Source organism: Cyprinus carpio, chromosome B12 (assembly GCF_018340385.1).
Source record: "Cyprinus carpio isolate SPL01 chromosome B12, ASM1834038v1, whole genome shotgun sequence".
Classification (NCBI taxonomy): domain Eukaryota; kingdom Metazoa; phylum Chordata; class Actinopteri; order Cypriniformes; family Cyprinidae; genus Cyprinus; species Cyprinus carpio.
Window position 1 is genome coordinate 8523198 of NC_056608.1, and position 18997 is coordinate 8542194.

The following is an 18997-nucleotide window of genomic DNA, read 5'->3' on the forward strand; positions in this document are numbered from 1 at the left end:
TATTTCTCATCTAAAATACAGAACTTGGGTAACACTTTATTTTGATAGTCCGTATTAGATTTTAACTAAGTTTTACTAACTATAAATAATATCACAACTATATGTCAACTACCATTCATTGTTAGTAGACTGTCTGCTTAATGTATGCTAAAAATTATTATTATTATTATTATTATTATTTAATACTTATATTAAGCAAGGGCACATTACCTTGATCAAAAGCTGCAGAAAAGACTTATATTAATACAAAAACAAATCTATTTCAGATAAATGCTGTTCTTGTAAACCTTTTGGCTATTCCATGAAGAATACTGATCAAATGTGTCATGGTTTACATGATATTAAAATATTAAGCATTACAACCATTTTCAACCTTTATAATGATAAGAAATGTTTCTTGAGCACTACATCAGAATAATATAATAATTTATGAAGCATCATGTGACAGGTTGAAATAAATGGCTGCTAAAAATTCAGAAATCCCAGCTTACATTAAAATAGCACACAGTTATTTCAAACTGTAATAATATTTCACAATGTACTGTTTTTTTACTTATTTCGAATGAAATAAATGCAGACTTAGTCTTTCAAAAACATTAAAACATCTGTGAAACTCAAACTTCGAATGGTAATATATGCTTGGGCGTTTTCCCCTTTATTTAGATAGCACAATAAGAGGACATACAGGAAACCATGGCAGCAGAGAGACTGGAATTGGACCAGGAAAGAGCCTAGAGCAGAGAGTTGAACTCAGGTTGCCATAAATACAACCATGCCATATATCAGAACACTCCCCACACAGCTATTTCTCTTACACTTTCTACTTTTAAAGCTGTTGCAACATAGCCAATATAGGCACACCTGTGACAGCACATCTGTTCAATTATGTTAACGAGTATTGACAAAACTTACATATTGACCAATTACAGAGGATTCCATATTTGAAATGGTTTCCTCTGTACTGAAATGTACTGACTTGGAAAAGAACATAGAAACAATGGGCTTAATGACAGTAACCATATTTATATAGTGTGGACACCAATATGCCAAAAAAATAAATAAGTAAAAAATTAAAATAACCTGAAATAACCTGTTTTACCAGTTTAAATGCAAGCCAATAGTCTGCCAACATAAGAAAACCATGTTTAAAAGACATTTTAAAACTCTGGAAGTGACAACAGAAAGTAATCATCCATGTATTCCATTAGGCTATTCTCTTTATTATGTAAGCTGTGATGTTAAAGCATTAAAAACCCAGAGTATTTCAAAATGTCAGTGGAAGACAAGTACAGACTCATATTCTGTACCATTTTTGTGCTACACGAGATAACACATTTTTAGAATGTCTTGGGTCAAGAAAGAACCAGAGTGTATGATATATTTCCTCATATAAAAAAAAACAAACCAAAAAAAAAACACATTTGCTCTGGTTGGATGCGTTAACATCTGCAGTAAGGATGCTCTACTGTTCCTCATCAAATGTGCATACTTCAGTAAGCTGAAAGAATGCAGGTTTAGATGTTGGGTGAAATCGAGTCATGAGCAAACATCTAAGCTAAACATCTAATTTATGCTTAAGCCATTAATGACCTTAGGCTGATAAAGGAAAGTAGTTTAACATGTTTGCATGGCCACACACATTTTTAGCTAATTAAGAGTAATCAAGGTTTATAATGTTTTAATTTTTTATTAATTTGATTTTGTACTCATCTATTTTGTTAAGAGTACAAGACAGTGAACTCTCAGCTACACGACTTTCTGATTGGCTGTGATTTCTGATTAATTTTGTTGCATTTTGTCAGGGGTTGAAAATTATTGGGCCCACGAGTCCCCACAACAAGAAGCCTTCCCTGGATAGCGATCTCAAATAAGGGGCCACTGTCTCTTTTAGTGGAAATCTCTATTTATATGCACAAAAGCGATAGCCTGTCCTTTTAGATAATTCATAGCATCCTTATCGCTAATAATTCTCTCCAGTAGCTTAATGGAGGTCTCCTCAGTGATATGAACCATTGCAAGTCCTTCAGCTGTCAGATACACAATGATGATGATGATGATGATGATGATGATGAATCTATGTCCTACAGTCAGTTTTCAGGGTTAGCATATATTCAAACAAACCAATTCATACCCAAATGCGCTCTCCACACACATTTCGAAAGAGAATTTGTATCACTGTGAATTTATTCTGTTGCCATCCAAGACTGATGGCATATACCTGGATGAACACCCTTAAATCTGCATACTGTAATTGAGGTCAGTCCCCATCTCTCATCCAGTTTTTCATGTGTAATCTCTCTCTTCGTTTTTTTTTTTTTTTTTTTTTTTTTTTTTTTTTTTTATTATTTTTCCCCACACCACTATTCACTTCTTGGCAACCGTTTAAACGCATCAGTTGCAGCTGTTCAGTGAGTGCCAATTCATTGAGTATTAACTCACTCTCCTGTTGTCTCTATCTGTGTTATTTCTTTTCTCTTTTGCATTTTAGGCATCCCCTTCCATGAGATCCGTTTTGTTGTTTATAAAATGCCAGGGCTGGTAACTTTCCAATCAAAACTTGAAGCGATTCCAGCGGGAGTCCTTCCTATCCTTGTCCTCTTTGAACAGCATCCACAGTGGTGCATGCATTGCAAGGGAAAAATAATAGGTTGCGATAAAGCAATAAATATCTTATAGGTGGAGTGGAAATAAGCTCGTTTTGGAAAGATAAGCCACAGGTACATCACAAAATATCATTCTAAATTCAGTTGTATAAGTTTATTCCTGTATGTAATGACAGTCCTTTAGATAATTGCATGTTATTGCAGACAGAGAAAAGTTGATTATAGAAGCGATAAACCAAAAGTGATTACTCCAGGGAACTCTGCTCATTCAAACCAACTCCAGAAGTTGTGGCAAAGCATCAGAGTAACTTTAGCGTGTATAGAAGATGCATTCACACTCATTCTTTAACAGTGCTGTTCATGTCTTAAATGTCTCTGTTACTATGTATACTGTTAGGGATAAATGATAAAAGGATAGAACACTTTTTTTTTCAAAGAAAAAAAAAATAAAACAAGAATTCACAAGGTTTACAAAAATAAATAAATAGAAATAGGTACAACTAGGTTAAAGGCACACCATAATAATTATTATTATTTTTTTCACTGCGCCTAAATGTATAATTGTAGAATATATACGTTTGTATTGAACATTAATGGAGCAGCAGATTTTGTGTGAAAATAAATCATACAAGTTGTTTATTTTATTTTAAAAATCGTATAAATGTATGGGGTGGCAAGGGGGGCCTTTTACCCCACACACGGGGTAAAAAGTTCACCAGCATGGGGTAAAGCACACAGTATTGATACACATACTTCAGCTAAAATATATATATATATATATTTTTTTTTTATATTGAATAAATAAGTTGATACTTGTTCAAAATAATCACGTTAGCAAAGTTTGTACTATTTTCTGATTATTTTGAACAATAAAATAATTAATTGTTGTTCAGTAAATATACTGTCATTGAAATGTTAATTTAATCAGCCAGCCATCTATTAATTATGTTAAATACTGTACCTTTAGCCCCAACAGTAGGTGCTTTTTACCCCAAATACCAAACTTTTACATATTCTTTCGTTACTTAAAAACTGTTGCTTTAATTATCTTTAAAACTGAAACCCAAAAAGAAGACATTTGGCTCAAAATATATACATTCATTTGAATAAATAATTTTAATTTTTGGCTAAAAGACTGGTTTTGTGGTCCAGGGTCACATGTTAGATCAAATAAGCACAGAATCAATTTTGCACTGCTGCCTGTGATCGCGTCAAGGATCCGACAAATTTGCAAATGCATCTTGAAATGCAGATGTTTTGGAAAGTGCCGCGCCACATTTTTGTGCCATCTAGTGGTTAGAGGGAAATAATATCAAAGGTGCCTTTTACCCCGGGGCGCCTTTATCCCCATTGTACCCTACTGTTTGTCACTTGCCATTAATTGTTTATGAAATTTACAAGCAATTTCCAAGTTAAAAATTGTTTAAAAAAAATAAATAAATAAATACTACACCAGTTTTGTCACAAGATATATACAGACAGAGCTTTAAACCCTAAACACATACACACACATTCATTAGAATGGGCCTATGTTTGCAGTTTTCTTTGTTCAGTTTCATTGTTTCTTTCCACAATGGTTAGGATCTGAAACAGGCCATCTAGTAGTGGACTCCACAGTGTGTGTGGTGTGTGAATGACATCTAGAGGTGAAGGGCTCTCTCTGTACAGTCGTGGCCAAAAGTATTGGCAGTGACATAAATTTTGTGTTTTGCAAAAATTGCTGCTTAAGCTATTCATTCACATTGTTTCTAGATTATGTCTCTGCCAATACTTGTAGAAACAATTTGAATAAACACCACGACATCTTAATTAGCAAATTTTGCAAAACACAAAATTTATGTCACTGCCAATACTTTTGGCCATGACTGTATATGCAATTGGATATGGGTGCGTTATCTTGATTTGTGCCTCAGGAATCATCGACATCCAATTAAAGGTATGATTTTACCCTTTTCCATACACAAACAGCAAGCTTATCATAAACACATAATTTCAATGCTGTCACTCCAGATCACCTTTATTGCCTCTTCTATAAAACACTACACACCACAAAGTATGCAGGTGTCTGAGGGAGGGATGGGCATACAAACGTCAACTCCACAGTGACAAACAACAATGATAGAATGAGCAATGTGTATTGGATCAAAGAATCTCATGGAATGGACATTTAACTGAATTATGCCATGTTTAAATGACAAGACCAAGAAATTTTAGCACTATTTTCACTATTGCATTTCTAGATCTGTGGAAGCAAAATATTGCTAAAAACACAGTATTATAATTTGTTCGGTTTTGATCCTTACAACATGTAATTCTGTTAAAATGTAAATCTGAGGGGATTACAATGATGAGTGAATGTGTATGTGTGTTTTTGTGTACCTGGTATTCCTTAAGGAGACCAAATGTCCCTACAAGGATAATAATAACAGTAATACCTTGTGGGGATGCATTTTTTTTTTTTTTTTTTTTGTCACCATGAGGAAAACAGCTTATAAATCATACAGAATGAGACTTTTGATAATCTAAAAATGCAGTAAAATAATTTTTGGGTGAGGGGTAGGTTTAGGGTAAGGGAATAGAAAATAAAGTCTGTACAGTATTATGTCTATGGAATGTACCCATAAAACATGGAAACCATTGTGTTTGTGTGTGTGTGTGTGTGTGTGTGTGTGTGTGTGTGTGTGTGTGTGTGTGTGTGTGTGTGTGCGTGTGTGCGCGTGTGTGTGTGAGTGTGTTTGTGTGTGTGTGTGTGTGTGTGTGTGTGTGTGTGTGTGTGTGTGTGTTTCAAGAGTGCTTCATGTGTTACTGTGAATATGGCTATATTGGAATATGTAACCTCAGGCTTTACATGCTTCACATCTAATAATACATAATAGAATTCATTTAAACTCTACAAACCTTCATCTAGCTAGAAAAATAAAGGGCCTTCAGATATTGAAGAGGTGTAAGGTAGCTTGTTGAACTCAAGAAGAATTGTTGGTCTGGAGTGTTTGAAGGAGCTTACGGGGGTGTAAAATCACCATGTACAGTATGTGTAAGGATGTCTAGAAGCCTTACCATTCAACACATTTTCTTTCAATTGTGTCGTACTAATGACAATGCCGCGTACAGCATAGCTATGGCAGTGTATGTATCTCAAAAAAGAATAGTGGTCAGTAGTTGGTTTTTGCAAGTGAATCTGACATTGATTTTTCTCTATAGAGAACCTGATTTTTAAAGGTATAATAAATCATCATTCTATACTTCGAAACTGCAAAATTTACCTTTATGTAAATTTCATTGCAGTTTCCAACCATTTTTATAATTACAGAGGTAGATTAATAATTAATAAAGACTTATTTTATGTGGTTCTTAACACAATACTTTGTAATGACTTCAGAACACTTTTACCAGAGTGCATGATTTGTAAACTATTACAAGTATGATTTTCCTTACTTTGTAAACTTGCTCAGTTACTCACTTGGTGCAGCACTGTGATGCAGAGCACTTGCAATGCAGAGCATTTGGGTACAAATCTCATGAAGTTTGAGTCACAATAAAAGAGATCAAAGATGTCAGCAAAAGCATTATTATCTCATGTTTACTTTTGTTAACAGTATCGTTTATGTTTAGGGTACAGGGTTTTGTGTAGGTATATGTTATTTTAAAACAGGAAACAGCATTTCATTTCCGATTTTCCGCGATACATACAACAGCTAATGTAATGAAATGTTGTCAGATTCATGTTTATCCATTTTAGCTAAAACTGAATGCACTTCGCACTATATATATATATATATATATATATATATATATATATATATATATATATATATATATATATATATATATATATATATATATATTACATTTAAAATCTTTACACTTACACAATTATATTATTGACTATAATGTACTATAATACAATAGTTGTAGTATAGTATATTATTGTATAGTATAGAATGATAACTAAATAGTATTGTATAGTAAAGTATAATACAATAAATGCTGAAATATTGACAAACTTCAAATAAAAGTTTGCAATGTGAATTTGGAGATGGTTGATTTGGTTCATGAATGTTAAAAAAAGGTGGTGGTGGGGTGAGGGGGGGTATTTCCAGATACAAGCTTGTATTACAGTTTGTGTACTGTGAGTCCACAAAGAAGCTAAAAGCTGTCTGTGTGTGTCATTGAGTTCTGAAACCTGTATGAATACTGTCTTTGTTTGTATTTAAAGTAGTTCATTTTGTTTTAATGCATTTATTTGCCCTTGTAGGGAAAGAGAAAGGTGAGGGGGAAAGCCGTTTTGTTTTATTGATGTTGCAACAATACTCCAGTGGCCTTTTCAGAAACACTGCAACCATCAGTGAAGTATTTAGCTTGTATGTTGTCAACAGAAATGCATCACAATAAAAATTTTTTTTTTTTTTGAAGTAGATAAATCAGCTCAACTGCTACTGTGTTAAAGCAGCTTAAATTGACCAAAATGCAGAAAAAAAAGTCTTTTTTTTTCTCCTCCTTTCTCAAATATTATTCTCGTACACTGGTAAAGCTAATTAAATTAAAATATTAAACTAAATGTGATGTTGGGTTGTTCAAATAGGCAAAGTTTAATTAATAATTCCAAATGCCTGCACAAGTTGTATGTCCTATCTATTGTCACACTGTGATTTACAAAGGATCAGAGGGCATGTTTTACATTAGATTAATATTCTTTTTTTTTTTTTTTTTAATTAGACTAAAACATGAAAGTCCTCCTCCATATTCCACTGTCAATTTCATTTTTAATATTTGCTTGACATTTGAGCAGAAGGTCAGGCTCATTATATCAGCATGTAATGAACGGAAATTGAAGGACATAAAGAGAATAGTGGTGGCCAAAAGATAATTTTTTCTTTAGTCTTTAAAAAAAGACCTATAGGTTATAACTGAGACATAATGCACATCATTGTGGATTAGTGTAGATTAAGATGGCACGTGAAAATAATACAAATGTTTTTGCAAATAAGATTGACTGCCAGTGAGTACTAGTTTGTATTATATAGTATAATCATCTGATTATAAAAGTTATAAAAATTAGGAATATGATAGTTAAGGGGAATCCTATAGTGAATATACTTTTTCTCTCTGTCTCTCTTTCTCTCTCTCTCTCTCTCTCTCTCTCTCTCTCTCTCTCTCTCTCTCTCTCTCTCTCTCTCTCTCTCTCTCTCTCTCTCTCTTTCCTAGTTTTGCTTTGCTCAGGGGTATTCAATGTTTTTAATGAGGCCAAGAACCAAGACCTATAACTAGGATATAAAGTCAAGGTGGCTGTTAGATTTTGTATAAAATTATATTTTTGCCTGACATATGAATTCCAAGAGTATCATTTTTATTTGTATTTATTTTTTACATTCTAAATTATAATACTTTTTGTACATCACATTTTAAAAGCATACTTTTATTTTCTACCTAGAAGCATGTTAAAATATGTTACAATCAGAGCACCGAAAATCCTATACTGAGTAGGTACTGAATTTAAATTTGAACTTACTTCACGACCATTAAAAAAGTATGTTGTATATGAATATAGGTAGTGTGAATGCAATTTGGACATAGGCTACTACATTAGCCATGTTGTTACTGTCACGTGACCTACCAGCATAAGTTCATAAATCTTCTCCTGTGGCCTCATGGGAAAGTAAAGTGTCCATCTCATACACATTTCAGAATGTGGGTGGAAGTAGTAGGTTTCCCGTGTACTTGCCTACTATTTTTCGAATACTGTGAATTTAGACATGCTAATCTTTTGGCATACTGTTTTTCGCATATATATATAGTAGGGAAGTTTTTTTTTTGTTTTTTTTTAGATCTTGCAGATGTCTTTAAAAAATGCCAAATCATGCAAGAAATGTATAGCAACCTGTAAGAAATTCCTAGCATATTAAGCATGTTTAATATATTAAGAACGTGCTAAAACACAAATACAGCATACACACAAATTCTAGCAAACTGCGTCAGAAAACTTAGGCAGCTGAGCTGACAGCAACACATCCATGCATGTTAGCAGCATTATAGCTATGCCTAGCAACATGCTAGAATGTTAACAACATGGTAACAATGACTCGGAACATGGTAAAGAATGTCAGCAATGTAGTAACAATGCCTGATAAACATAAGTAATTAACAATCCCCAGCAACATGCTGACACATTCTAACAACGTGCTAACAATACCCTTGAGCATGTGAAATCATACTTGCAGCTTGTTAACAATGACTAGGAATATGCTAAACACACCTAGCAACACACTAAAATGTTAACAAATGATAGCAACTTGCTAAAACATACAAAAATAAATAAATAAAAATAAGCCAACAACATCTCAAGCAGTGTTTGTGTCCAAAGGTACCTCCTGAAACTAAATTTGGATAGGCTTCTAAGGTTACCCAACAGTTTAATTTTCAGTTCAGATTTTCAGTCTTTTTTTCTCTCTCTCTTTCTACCTACTTACCTACTTCAAATGTATTTACAACTTTCTCATGACCTTACACAAATTATCTATTATTTACCTTTTATAATATACAGTTCCAAATATTTAATGCACTTGTTTGAATTATGATGCAACAATCTGGGTAATCCCAGATCATCAAGCATCAAGTTTTTGTATATTTTCCTTATTGTGCAGCTCACATTTAATTTATTTTGTCATGTTGTCATGTTTAGCACTTTAAGTGTACATGGCTTTGCATATTTTGCCTAATACCATGAATTTTCCCTTAAATTCATTATGCTTTCAGACAGCGCTAAGCCATGCTAAAGACAATGAACATACTTTGTTGATAAACACTCCCTACATTATCGTCACTTTGTTTCTTAGCAGAAGATGATATTTGACAGGCTGCCTGTTCCATGGCGACTTTAATTGAAAGTAATATATTCTGTTCTGTCATACATGCTAAATACAAAAAGAAAGAATGTGATAAAGACAAGACAGCTGTCTGCATTTTAAAGTCAGTTTGAAGCAACACAACAGCCTGTATTGAGAGAAAGCACAATGCTTTACACAAACGCAGTCAAAACATTAATGTATATTCATATGCTCTACAAGACAAAAAGCAGCACAACATTTTAATTGGATAATTGCAGTGATTGCAAGGCAGTGCTATATTGATAGTCTTCAAAGAGTTTAATAACATTTCGTCCCCCTAAACCCCTTACACAAAATGGTCTGACTACAGCATTTATCTAAAGTTAGATTTATCTGCTGAGTATAACGCATTGATAAATGTTGTATCCCACTAAATCTAGTCATGCAATTATGTAGTTTATGGTTATGATGAATTAAACATTAATGCATTAAAAGTTTAATTAATCTCAAATAAATAAATAAACCATTAATGAACATCCTGTAATCGGTTCTTTTTAGGTTATTAAGAAGAAGAAAGAACAGCTTTTGGGAATTTTAGGGGTCTTTTCTTTATTTTCTGTGTTCTGTGAAAATATTACCAGCTTAGCTCCTTCCCTTGTTCAAATAAATAATAATAATAATAATAATAAAATTACAAAATTTAAAATGCTTCCCCTCCTTGTAAATTTCTTTGTGGTTTCCTTTGTAATGCTCATTTTGTTCCTTTTTTATATCAGCTTCTCCAATGTTAGATATTAAGGGAGTATTAGTAAAGTTCTTCACACACAGCATATTATTGTGTTGAGTGGTATCGATGTGTGCTTTGGCTTTGCTTTTTGAAGACTAATTGCACTGATTGACTGAAAAGTTTAGACTAAAATATTTTTTTTTTTTTTTTTTTTTGCACAGTGACCAGTATAAAGATAAACATTACTATGTCTAGTATTGTTTACTTTGTCCATCCAGCAGATATAGATGCCTTTTCTCTCATCTTTCTTCAAGCCATCTCTTTAATGTCAGGTAGCTCATTTACTCCTGCCACAAACAGCTCACATTGATTTATTCTATATTTGTGTCTCTGTAGGCTGTGGAGACTAACCTGGCCTCTAAAGACAGTCACTGGGTGTTTGTGAATGAGGTAAGGAAATATCTTATTTATGTTCATCTGATTTCTTCTATTAATTGCACTCTATTTCAGTCTTAATTTTTTATGTCATTTCTGTTTGTATGCAGTAATAGATTATTTCTGCTCATGGCAGCTTAAAATTTACTACAATATGCAACCAACAGTTGGAATTATGCAGATCAGACACCCACAAAAATCTGTGTCAAACGAAATTAGCATGAAACGATTTCCAATCTCTAGGTTGTAACAGTTTCAACAGATGCAAGTTTTACCGTTACTGGGTTCTGGCAGGCTTAACATATATTTGTACTTGATTTGTTTTAGAAGATTTTTAAAATATAAAGAGAAAGAAAAAGAAAGAAAGAAAAAAAAAACCTTATATTTTTTTAATAAACAAAGAACAATTCAGTCCATAAGGCAAGTGAAGAGCTATTGGATAAATCCCAATAATCCATAGCTACACACAAAAAAAAAAAAAAAAAAAAACGGTCTCACTCACATCAATTACTCTGGACTACTGTATATTCTACAAAAGCACAAAAAGTAATCCATATATGATCCTAGAAGGAGTAAATAACAGCATAATTCACTGGAAAACATATGAAGGGATGCAAAAAAAATTGCCTATAGTCCACTGTTTTGCTACAGGAGAGAGTGTGCCACACCCCTGAGGCACTCACCATAAAATGGCCACTCTCTGCCTTATATCAGCAAGTTCATTTACACAATAAAAGTACTTCCTGCTGAAGTGAAACAGGCATCATGCCCCATTTCAACAAAAAAGTCCCCTCATTAAATCCATGTGTGTGGTAACTGGATGAAATATAACCCTACAAATCACTTATAGCTTGAAATAAGTATTTGTATTTCATTTAATAATTAGATTAAATTAAAAAAAAAAAAATGGTAAGGTGACATAATACTGCAATTGTAAAGCATCATTTAAATTTAGAAATAAAATAAAATAAAATAAAATAAAATAAAATAAAATGTAAAAAAAGTATAATAATAATAATAATAATAATAATAATAATAATAATAAAGTATTATTCTGCTCTGGAGATGAGATGGGCGCAAGCAGGGTGTCTATTCTATTTAAAGAAATATTAGATAAATGTGTGAATACATAATGTGTGTACTTTTGGAGTAAAAATTAATATGTTGTGTAGCGAAGCACTAATCCAAAATAAATGGAGACAAATGCAATTGAATATGTACAGTGTCTCGTTATTCTGATCAAAATATCATTAACTCTACATTGATTTTGCATATTCCTGGCAGAAATGACAACTATTGGTGTCACTGTAACCGAGTATTATCATAAATAGTGTTCAAATATTGAATCTATAATATAGGTCAAATCTGAATATTTATTGTAAAAAAAAAAAAAAAAAAAAAAAATGTTTAGTAACAGCTGTCAAAAATAATCTTTATATTTATTCCTGTGATTTGTGATATTTTTTAAAGGGGATATTGCAGTTTAAGTTTTCCATGTTTTATTTCAATATATGTCGTGATAACAGTACTATGAAATCATATTTCAATCATATGCAATTATCCTGTAGAGCTTAAGGAATAGCAAAGATTCCTAAAATTTATTGTCTAACCCATGGAATTATTGAACAATAACACCATGAAAAATAAACAAATAAACAAACAAACAAACAAACAAACATCAGTCCACCAATTCCTCATTAACAAATATATTCAACATACAGTAGTACAGTGTCACAGATAACTAATTTCCAGAGACACAAAATTAGATAAATTAACTTAAAAACTGTTTCAACTAATTAAATCTCACAAATGCTGATATTCAGATGACATGATAAAATTAAGGAGCATAGCCATCCATTAAATGTGTTGAGGTAAGAGATTTTTTTTCATGTAAAGAGAAAACAGCATTATAACAGTTTTATTATAATGTTACAACCATTGTATGGTGTGTATTTTTGTTATTGTCAAAAAGCAGTAATCCTCAGTAGACCACATTAGTATATCAGGGTTTTTTTATTTTTATTTTTATTTATTTATTTATTTATTTATTTATTTATTTATTTTTTGTGAATGCTATCACGTTTGCATGAATCTGTAGTAAATCAATGTGTTTGTTTATTGTGTGATGTAGTTGATTGCATAATCATTATATGGTCATTTAAGCAGTATCATGAATAATTGACGCCTGGACATGAAAGCAAACTAATAAAATAGTATAGGAAGAGGTTAGTATGACTTAGAAATGGTGGTGTATTGCAGCCATTGTAACCTGCACAAAAACATTCAACAATCATCTTTGATAAATGTTATAAGCAAATTACACAAAGGCAGATGGTGTTTAATCGATCAAATGGGATTGAAAATTCAGTAAGTCAATCTGTGAGCTGTGGAAGGCACAAGTTTTGTTTATGTTAGTTGTGAAGGATGATGCCTTCCTGTTAAACATGCTGTGAAGCACCACACGTTGCTGTATAATATTAACGTCTCCTCCTCCTGACTACAAAATGCATAGGTGTGATTGAATTTGAATAAGGAGACACTAGGTAATATTGTCGAATTCTTTCCCATTGCCACTCATCTGACAAACAGTGAGACTAAAACTTCAAATAATTAATTTCTTTATGAATATTCTCTTCTGTTTCTCTGCAATGATAGTAGTTGACCTTAAAAAAAGAAAACAGAGCTATTCTAAGAATACATGTGCGTAGAGCACATTTATCTCAGAAATCTTACAGTACATTATGTTTTTTTTTTTTTTTTTTTTTTCCTCTCTGTTTATGTTGGAGCCAAGAACAAAATCTGTCATAATCTTCCTTAAAAAAAAAAAAAAATAAAATAAAAATAAATATAAAATCTTCGTGCTTGAACCCCTAACCCCTGTCTAAAGTAGACATAGTTTTTCTCATTAGCCGAACATAGATTTTGCACTGAACATGGGGTTTTAATGATACATTGCCTTATGACTTGACTTACTTTCTGGTTTTGTGATGTTACAGTAAGCTATTCATGATATAAAAACAACATGAAACAGAAATTATAATGTTTTTAAATAACTTACTGGGATACCAAAGCATAATCTAGTTAACCTGAATAAGTTCAGCAGTTCTGTTACAGTTGCGGGCCTTATAGGCCGTATTTATATTGCATTGTTCAAATGATCCAGAAGATGTTAAAAAAAAAAAAAAAATCTGATATAGTATACAAACTGGAAATGGGCATCAAAGACTGCAGTGTAAATGCAGGCATAATCACCTTTACCTAATAAGTCATAATAATACAGGTGCTTATTACTATCACTGTTACTTTCAGTGATGCTTCTGCACATTGAATGACTGATGGATACTGATAGGTTTTAGTCACTTGTGACTACATTTTTATTGTTTCCTCTTGAGTTGTAGTGTCAGCTCAGTTTGGTTTAGAAAGTTAATTTATGGAGTGGCTTGTGGATCAGTGCTGACTCGGGATACAGTTTCAAACAATTCAGTCCAACTGGGATCACCCTGTTTACTGACAAGAACTAGTTCAAAATAACAATTTGCTCATGAATCAGACATCACTACTGGCCAGAATAGAATAATATTGACAATGTTTTACTTTTATTTTGTACTTTCTGAGCTTGATGATCATTATCCCACACATTTCCACTAGTGCAAATGACTTTATATTTATAAATCCCATTTATCACAGTCCCCTAGTGGCCAATATATTTTATTTTGAATTAACCACCAATTCATATGAATACCTTTTTATATAAATAATTTATACTTTTACAAATGCATACAAAGAATGAAATGCATCTGGATCTGTTGCAGTTGAAAGCAATAGGGTTCCCTGCACGAAGGAAAATCATGCTAAAGGGGTATCTAGTGTGCTAAAAAAGTGACTCCAAGGGGTCCTGACCAAGCGTCCATACATGACGTGAGAACATAAGTTGGGAGTGAGAACATGTTGGCAGAAGGTACTGCTTTCTCCCCAGATGATTAAAACAGCAGACTGTGAAATTACAAGGAGCATCGCAAACCCATCAGTGCAGAGAGAACACTAGTAGGCTTTTAGCGTAAACATATATCCTTTGAACCAAGAGTCACATGGGGAATATAAGAGGACATACATTGGAATGGGAAAAGGATGTTAGATTTTAAGGTCTCTTTTCGTACTGACTTATTTTTTTAACTTATTTTGCAGGAAAGTTAGCTCAAGTTCTTTTGAACAAAAAAAAAATGTCTCTCTCACACAATTTCATCTACACTCTAAAAATGCTGGGTTAAAAACAACCATTTTGGGGATATTTGGCAACCTAGAGCTGGGTAAAATTGGACAGAACACATGCTGGGTTATTTTGACCCAGCTTGCTGGGTTTTATTAACCCATTTGCCTTGGTTGTTTTTTGACTTAGTGCTGGGTCACTTCTCTATTTTCCTCTTTATTTTTATTTATTTTTTTAATAAAAATGCACTCTAAAATCTTTATACGTCCATCAGACATTTAAGTTTCAACCCATCAAACGCATAGCGCGACCCCTGGATCAGTAGCGCTCATATTGTAATAAGTGGAGCGCACAGAATTCTTTCTACATATAACAGCAAAATTGCAGTGTGTTTCAGCCCTGGTCACACATTTGGCGGGAGGTGAAACTTCCCCAGTGGCACTGGCCCGGCGTGATGTTCACTTTGATGTACATTTAAACACAAAAAAAGGAAAAATAGACTACAGACATTTTCCTATTTATACAGAAATAATTTGATAGGGATACAATGTAATACATACCTTAATTTCATTCAGGAAGTTTCCCATCAGTCAAGTTTTCTCTCAGAACAGAACACAAAATGACTGCTGACAAATCCAGTTTTAACCGGTTTATTACAGTTTACCCAACATTGGGTTACACTGACCCAGTGCTGGGTAGGTATATGAGGGGGTTCATAATTTTTTATTGACAATAAAAAAGACCAAGCAGCTACAGAAAACCTACCTATCACCTGAGTAAATAAAATAAATAAATAAATAAAAATAACCCAATAAAATGACCTAAAAAGCAGAACACAGAATTTTGGTTATAATAATAATAATAATAATAATAATAATAATAATAATTATTATTATTATTACCCTGCATTTTTTTAGAGTGTACCTGTAAAAGTTTTCAGGCTAGACTATAAATGGCTGAACAACATCTTCACAATAAATATTTCAGCAACAGAGCTGTTAAGCGTAAATTATTTACACAGTATCTGCCATCTTGACTTTGCAAGCGATGATTGTAAATGCAAAAAGCTAAATAAGGACAAACAAAATTATATTGTCCCATGAGAAATTAAATACACAGATTACATTTCCTATCTGCTGCTAAAACTTATTACAAGAATTCTATAGTAATTAAATTATTTTTATTATTATGCCTTGCTGATACAGTTCCACAATTTGTCAGCATAGTATATTTCTACATGTACATGTTTTGGTTGTTATGGAATTATATTTTAATGTAGTGTGCATAACAACCACATTAAAACATAATTATATATTTCAGTATGATAATAACAATGCATGTCAAGGTCAAGGTCAAGTTTATTTATATAGCCCTTTAAAACAACATAAATGCTGACCAAAGTGCTGCATAACATATGAGACAAAAACATCCTCATACAATAAAATTTAAATACTAATAAAATAAATCTAAATAAAACAAAATTAATAAAGTTAAAACAAAACATCACCATGTAAAATAAAACAAAATTAAAACTAAAATATTATCAAATTAAGCATACGCCAAAGGAGAAAAAAAATGTTTTAAGAGAAGATTTACAGTATCTCACAGAAGTGAGTACACCCCTCACATTTTTGTAAATATTTTATTATATCTTTTCATGTGAAGAAATTACACTTTGCTACAATGCAAAGTAGTGAGTGTACAGCTTGTATAACAGTGCAAATATGCTTTCCCCTCAAAATAACTCAACACACAGCCATTAATGTCTAAACCGCTGGCCACAAAAGTGAGTACACCCCTAAGTGAAAATGTCCAAATTGGGCCCAAAGTGTCAATATTTTGTGTGGCCACCATTATCTTCCAGAACTGCATTAACCTACATCACAGAGTTGGTGGATGTTAGAGACCTTGCACTCCTCCACCTTCCATTTGAGGATGCCCCACAGATGCTTAATAGGGTTTAGGTCTGGAGACATGCTTGACCAGTCCATCACCTTTACCCTCAGCTTCTTTAGCAAGGCAGTGGTCATCTTGGAGGTGTGTTTGGGGTTGTTATCATGTTGGAATAGTGCCCTCCGGCCCAGTCTCCGAAGGGAGGGGATCATGCTCTGTTTAAGTATGTCACAGTAAATGTTGGCATTCATGGTTCATGGTTCACTCATGCAACCCCAGACCATGACACTCCCACCACCATGCTTGACTGTAGGCCAGACACACTTGTCTTTGTACTCCTCACCTGGTTGACGCCACACACGCTTGACACCATCTGAACGAATAAGTTGATCTTGGTCTCATCAGACCACAGGACATGGTTCCAGTAATCCATGTCCTTAGTGTGCTTGTCTTCAGCAAACTGTTTGCGGGCTTTCTTGTGCATCTGTTATACAAGCTTTACACTCACTACTTTACATTGTAGCAAAGTGTCATTTCTTCAGTGTTGTCACATGAAAAGATATAATAAAATGTTTACAAATATGTGAGGGGTGTACTCACTTCTGTGAGACACTGTAAATATGAATAGAGTTGGGGATAGTCTAATAGACATTGGTAGGAAATTCCAGAGCTTTGGGCCAAGAACTGAGAAGGCCCTGTCACCTTTGGATTTAGGTCGAGATTTTGGAACATTTAATAAAATCTGGGTGTAAAATCTAAGTGTTCTCTCAGGAGAGTAGGAATGGAGGAGATCTGAGATATAAGTAGGGGCAAGACCATGAAGTGATTTAAATACAAATACTAACCTTAAAATCAACTCTGAATTTAACAGGTAACCAATGAAGTGACGCTAACACAGGTGTAATATGTTCTCTCTTTTTTGTCCCTGTTAAAAAACGAGCCGCAGTGTTCTGTACTAGTTGCAAGCGCGAGAGCAAGGACTGATTTATTCCAGCATATAGAGCATTGCAATAGTCCAACCTGGTTGAGATGAATGCACAAATAACAGTCTCCAAATCACTAAAGCTCAGAATATTTTTAAGCTTGCGAAGTCCCCTAAGCTGCAGAAAACTGTCTCTAACTACATAATTTATTTGTTTGTCAAATTTTAACTCAGGGTCAAGAGTAACTGTCAGATTTGTATTTATTTATTGCGTCATACTATATTGTCGATTGAATAGTCTAATACCAATCTGTTCTCACTCCCAAAACATTAAATATCACCTCATGTCACTATACAGATGTCAGAAGTGTCATATAACACCTGTTTAACGACTGCTGTCAAGTCCATTGTTTTCAATATATATATATATATTTTTTTTATTTTTTTTTTTTTTATTTGAAGTATATTTATTTTTTTTATTTCTAATGAAAGAAGATAAAGTCACAATAATTTATTCCATGATGGCTATTTATTCCACCAACATTGCATACAATTAATAAATCAATAACTTATTAGATTATTCATTAATAAAGACTTATTTTCATGCTGTTGTTTGTACAATACAATGTTATTATCTCAGAGTACAATACAATGTTATTATCTCAGAACACTTTTACCATAGTGTATTTGTAAACTACTGCATTTGGACATTGGCCATCACATAATGTCTTGGTTATGTATGTAACCTTCATTCCCTGAAGGAGGGAACGGAGATGTCTCATTGACCGATAAACTGGGGATCTCGCTAGAGAAACCAATCTACTTAGAGTGTAAACTAAATGAGCCAATGCACATTTGCATGCAATGATTGCATCCAGCTGTCTCTGATCACAGCGCAGGTATAAATAAGCAGCAAGTGCAACACATACTCAGGTTTTCAATGGGGACCCGGCCACTCAGTGGTGGTACAGCAGATGTGGTGAGGGGACATGACGTCTCCGTTTCCTCCTTCAGGCACATACTTAACCAAGCCATTCCCTTTCAGTTGGTCACTTTCAACATCATGTCGACCGACGAATTGGGAAATTACTACCCAATACACATATGGGATCTACTTAGGTCACTACATATGGCACCAAGCCCTCTATCGGTTCTCATGGATTCATTAAGTGAAGGTCTGGCACAAGACACTCCACCACGTCTGGCTGCAGAGGGGATGGAGGAGCTCAACAGGGCCTACAGTAGCAGTTTAACAAGTCGACAGTTTAGAAGCAGCTCTCGGTGCTTCTACCCATTTGAGCTGAGAACACAGGAGAATACCGTCTCAACACGAAGGCTGTAGAATCTATCAAACGTGTTGAGGGTCCTTCTCACCCCCCTAAAGAA

The 18997-nt window shown here is 33.5% G+C and overlaps 1 protein-coding gene across 1 annotated transcript in view; it reads left to right on the forward strand.

Moving 5' to 3' along the window:
* LOC109062250 (glutamate receptor ionotropic, delta-1-like) overlaps positions 1-18997 on the forward strand; it is a 420176-nt gene that overhangs the window by 333682 nt on the left and 67497 nt on the right. Inside the window, exon 5 of the mRNA XM_042735188.1 lies at positions 10551-10604. Within this exon, the coding sequence (XP_042591122.1) occupies positions 10551-10604 (54 nt within the window). The remainder of the gene's footprint in view (positions 1-10550; positions 10605-18997) is intronic.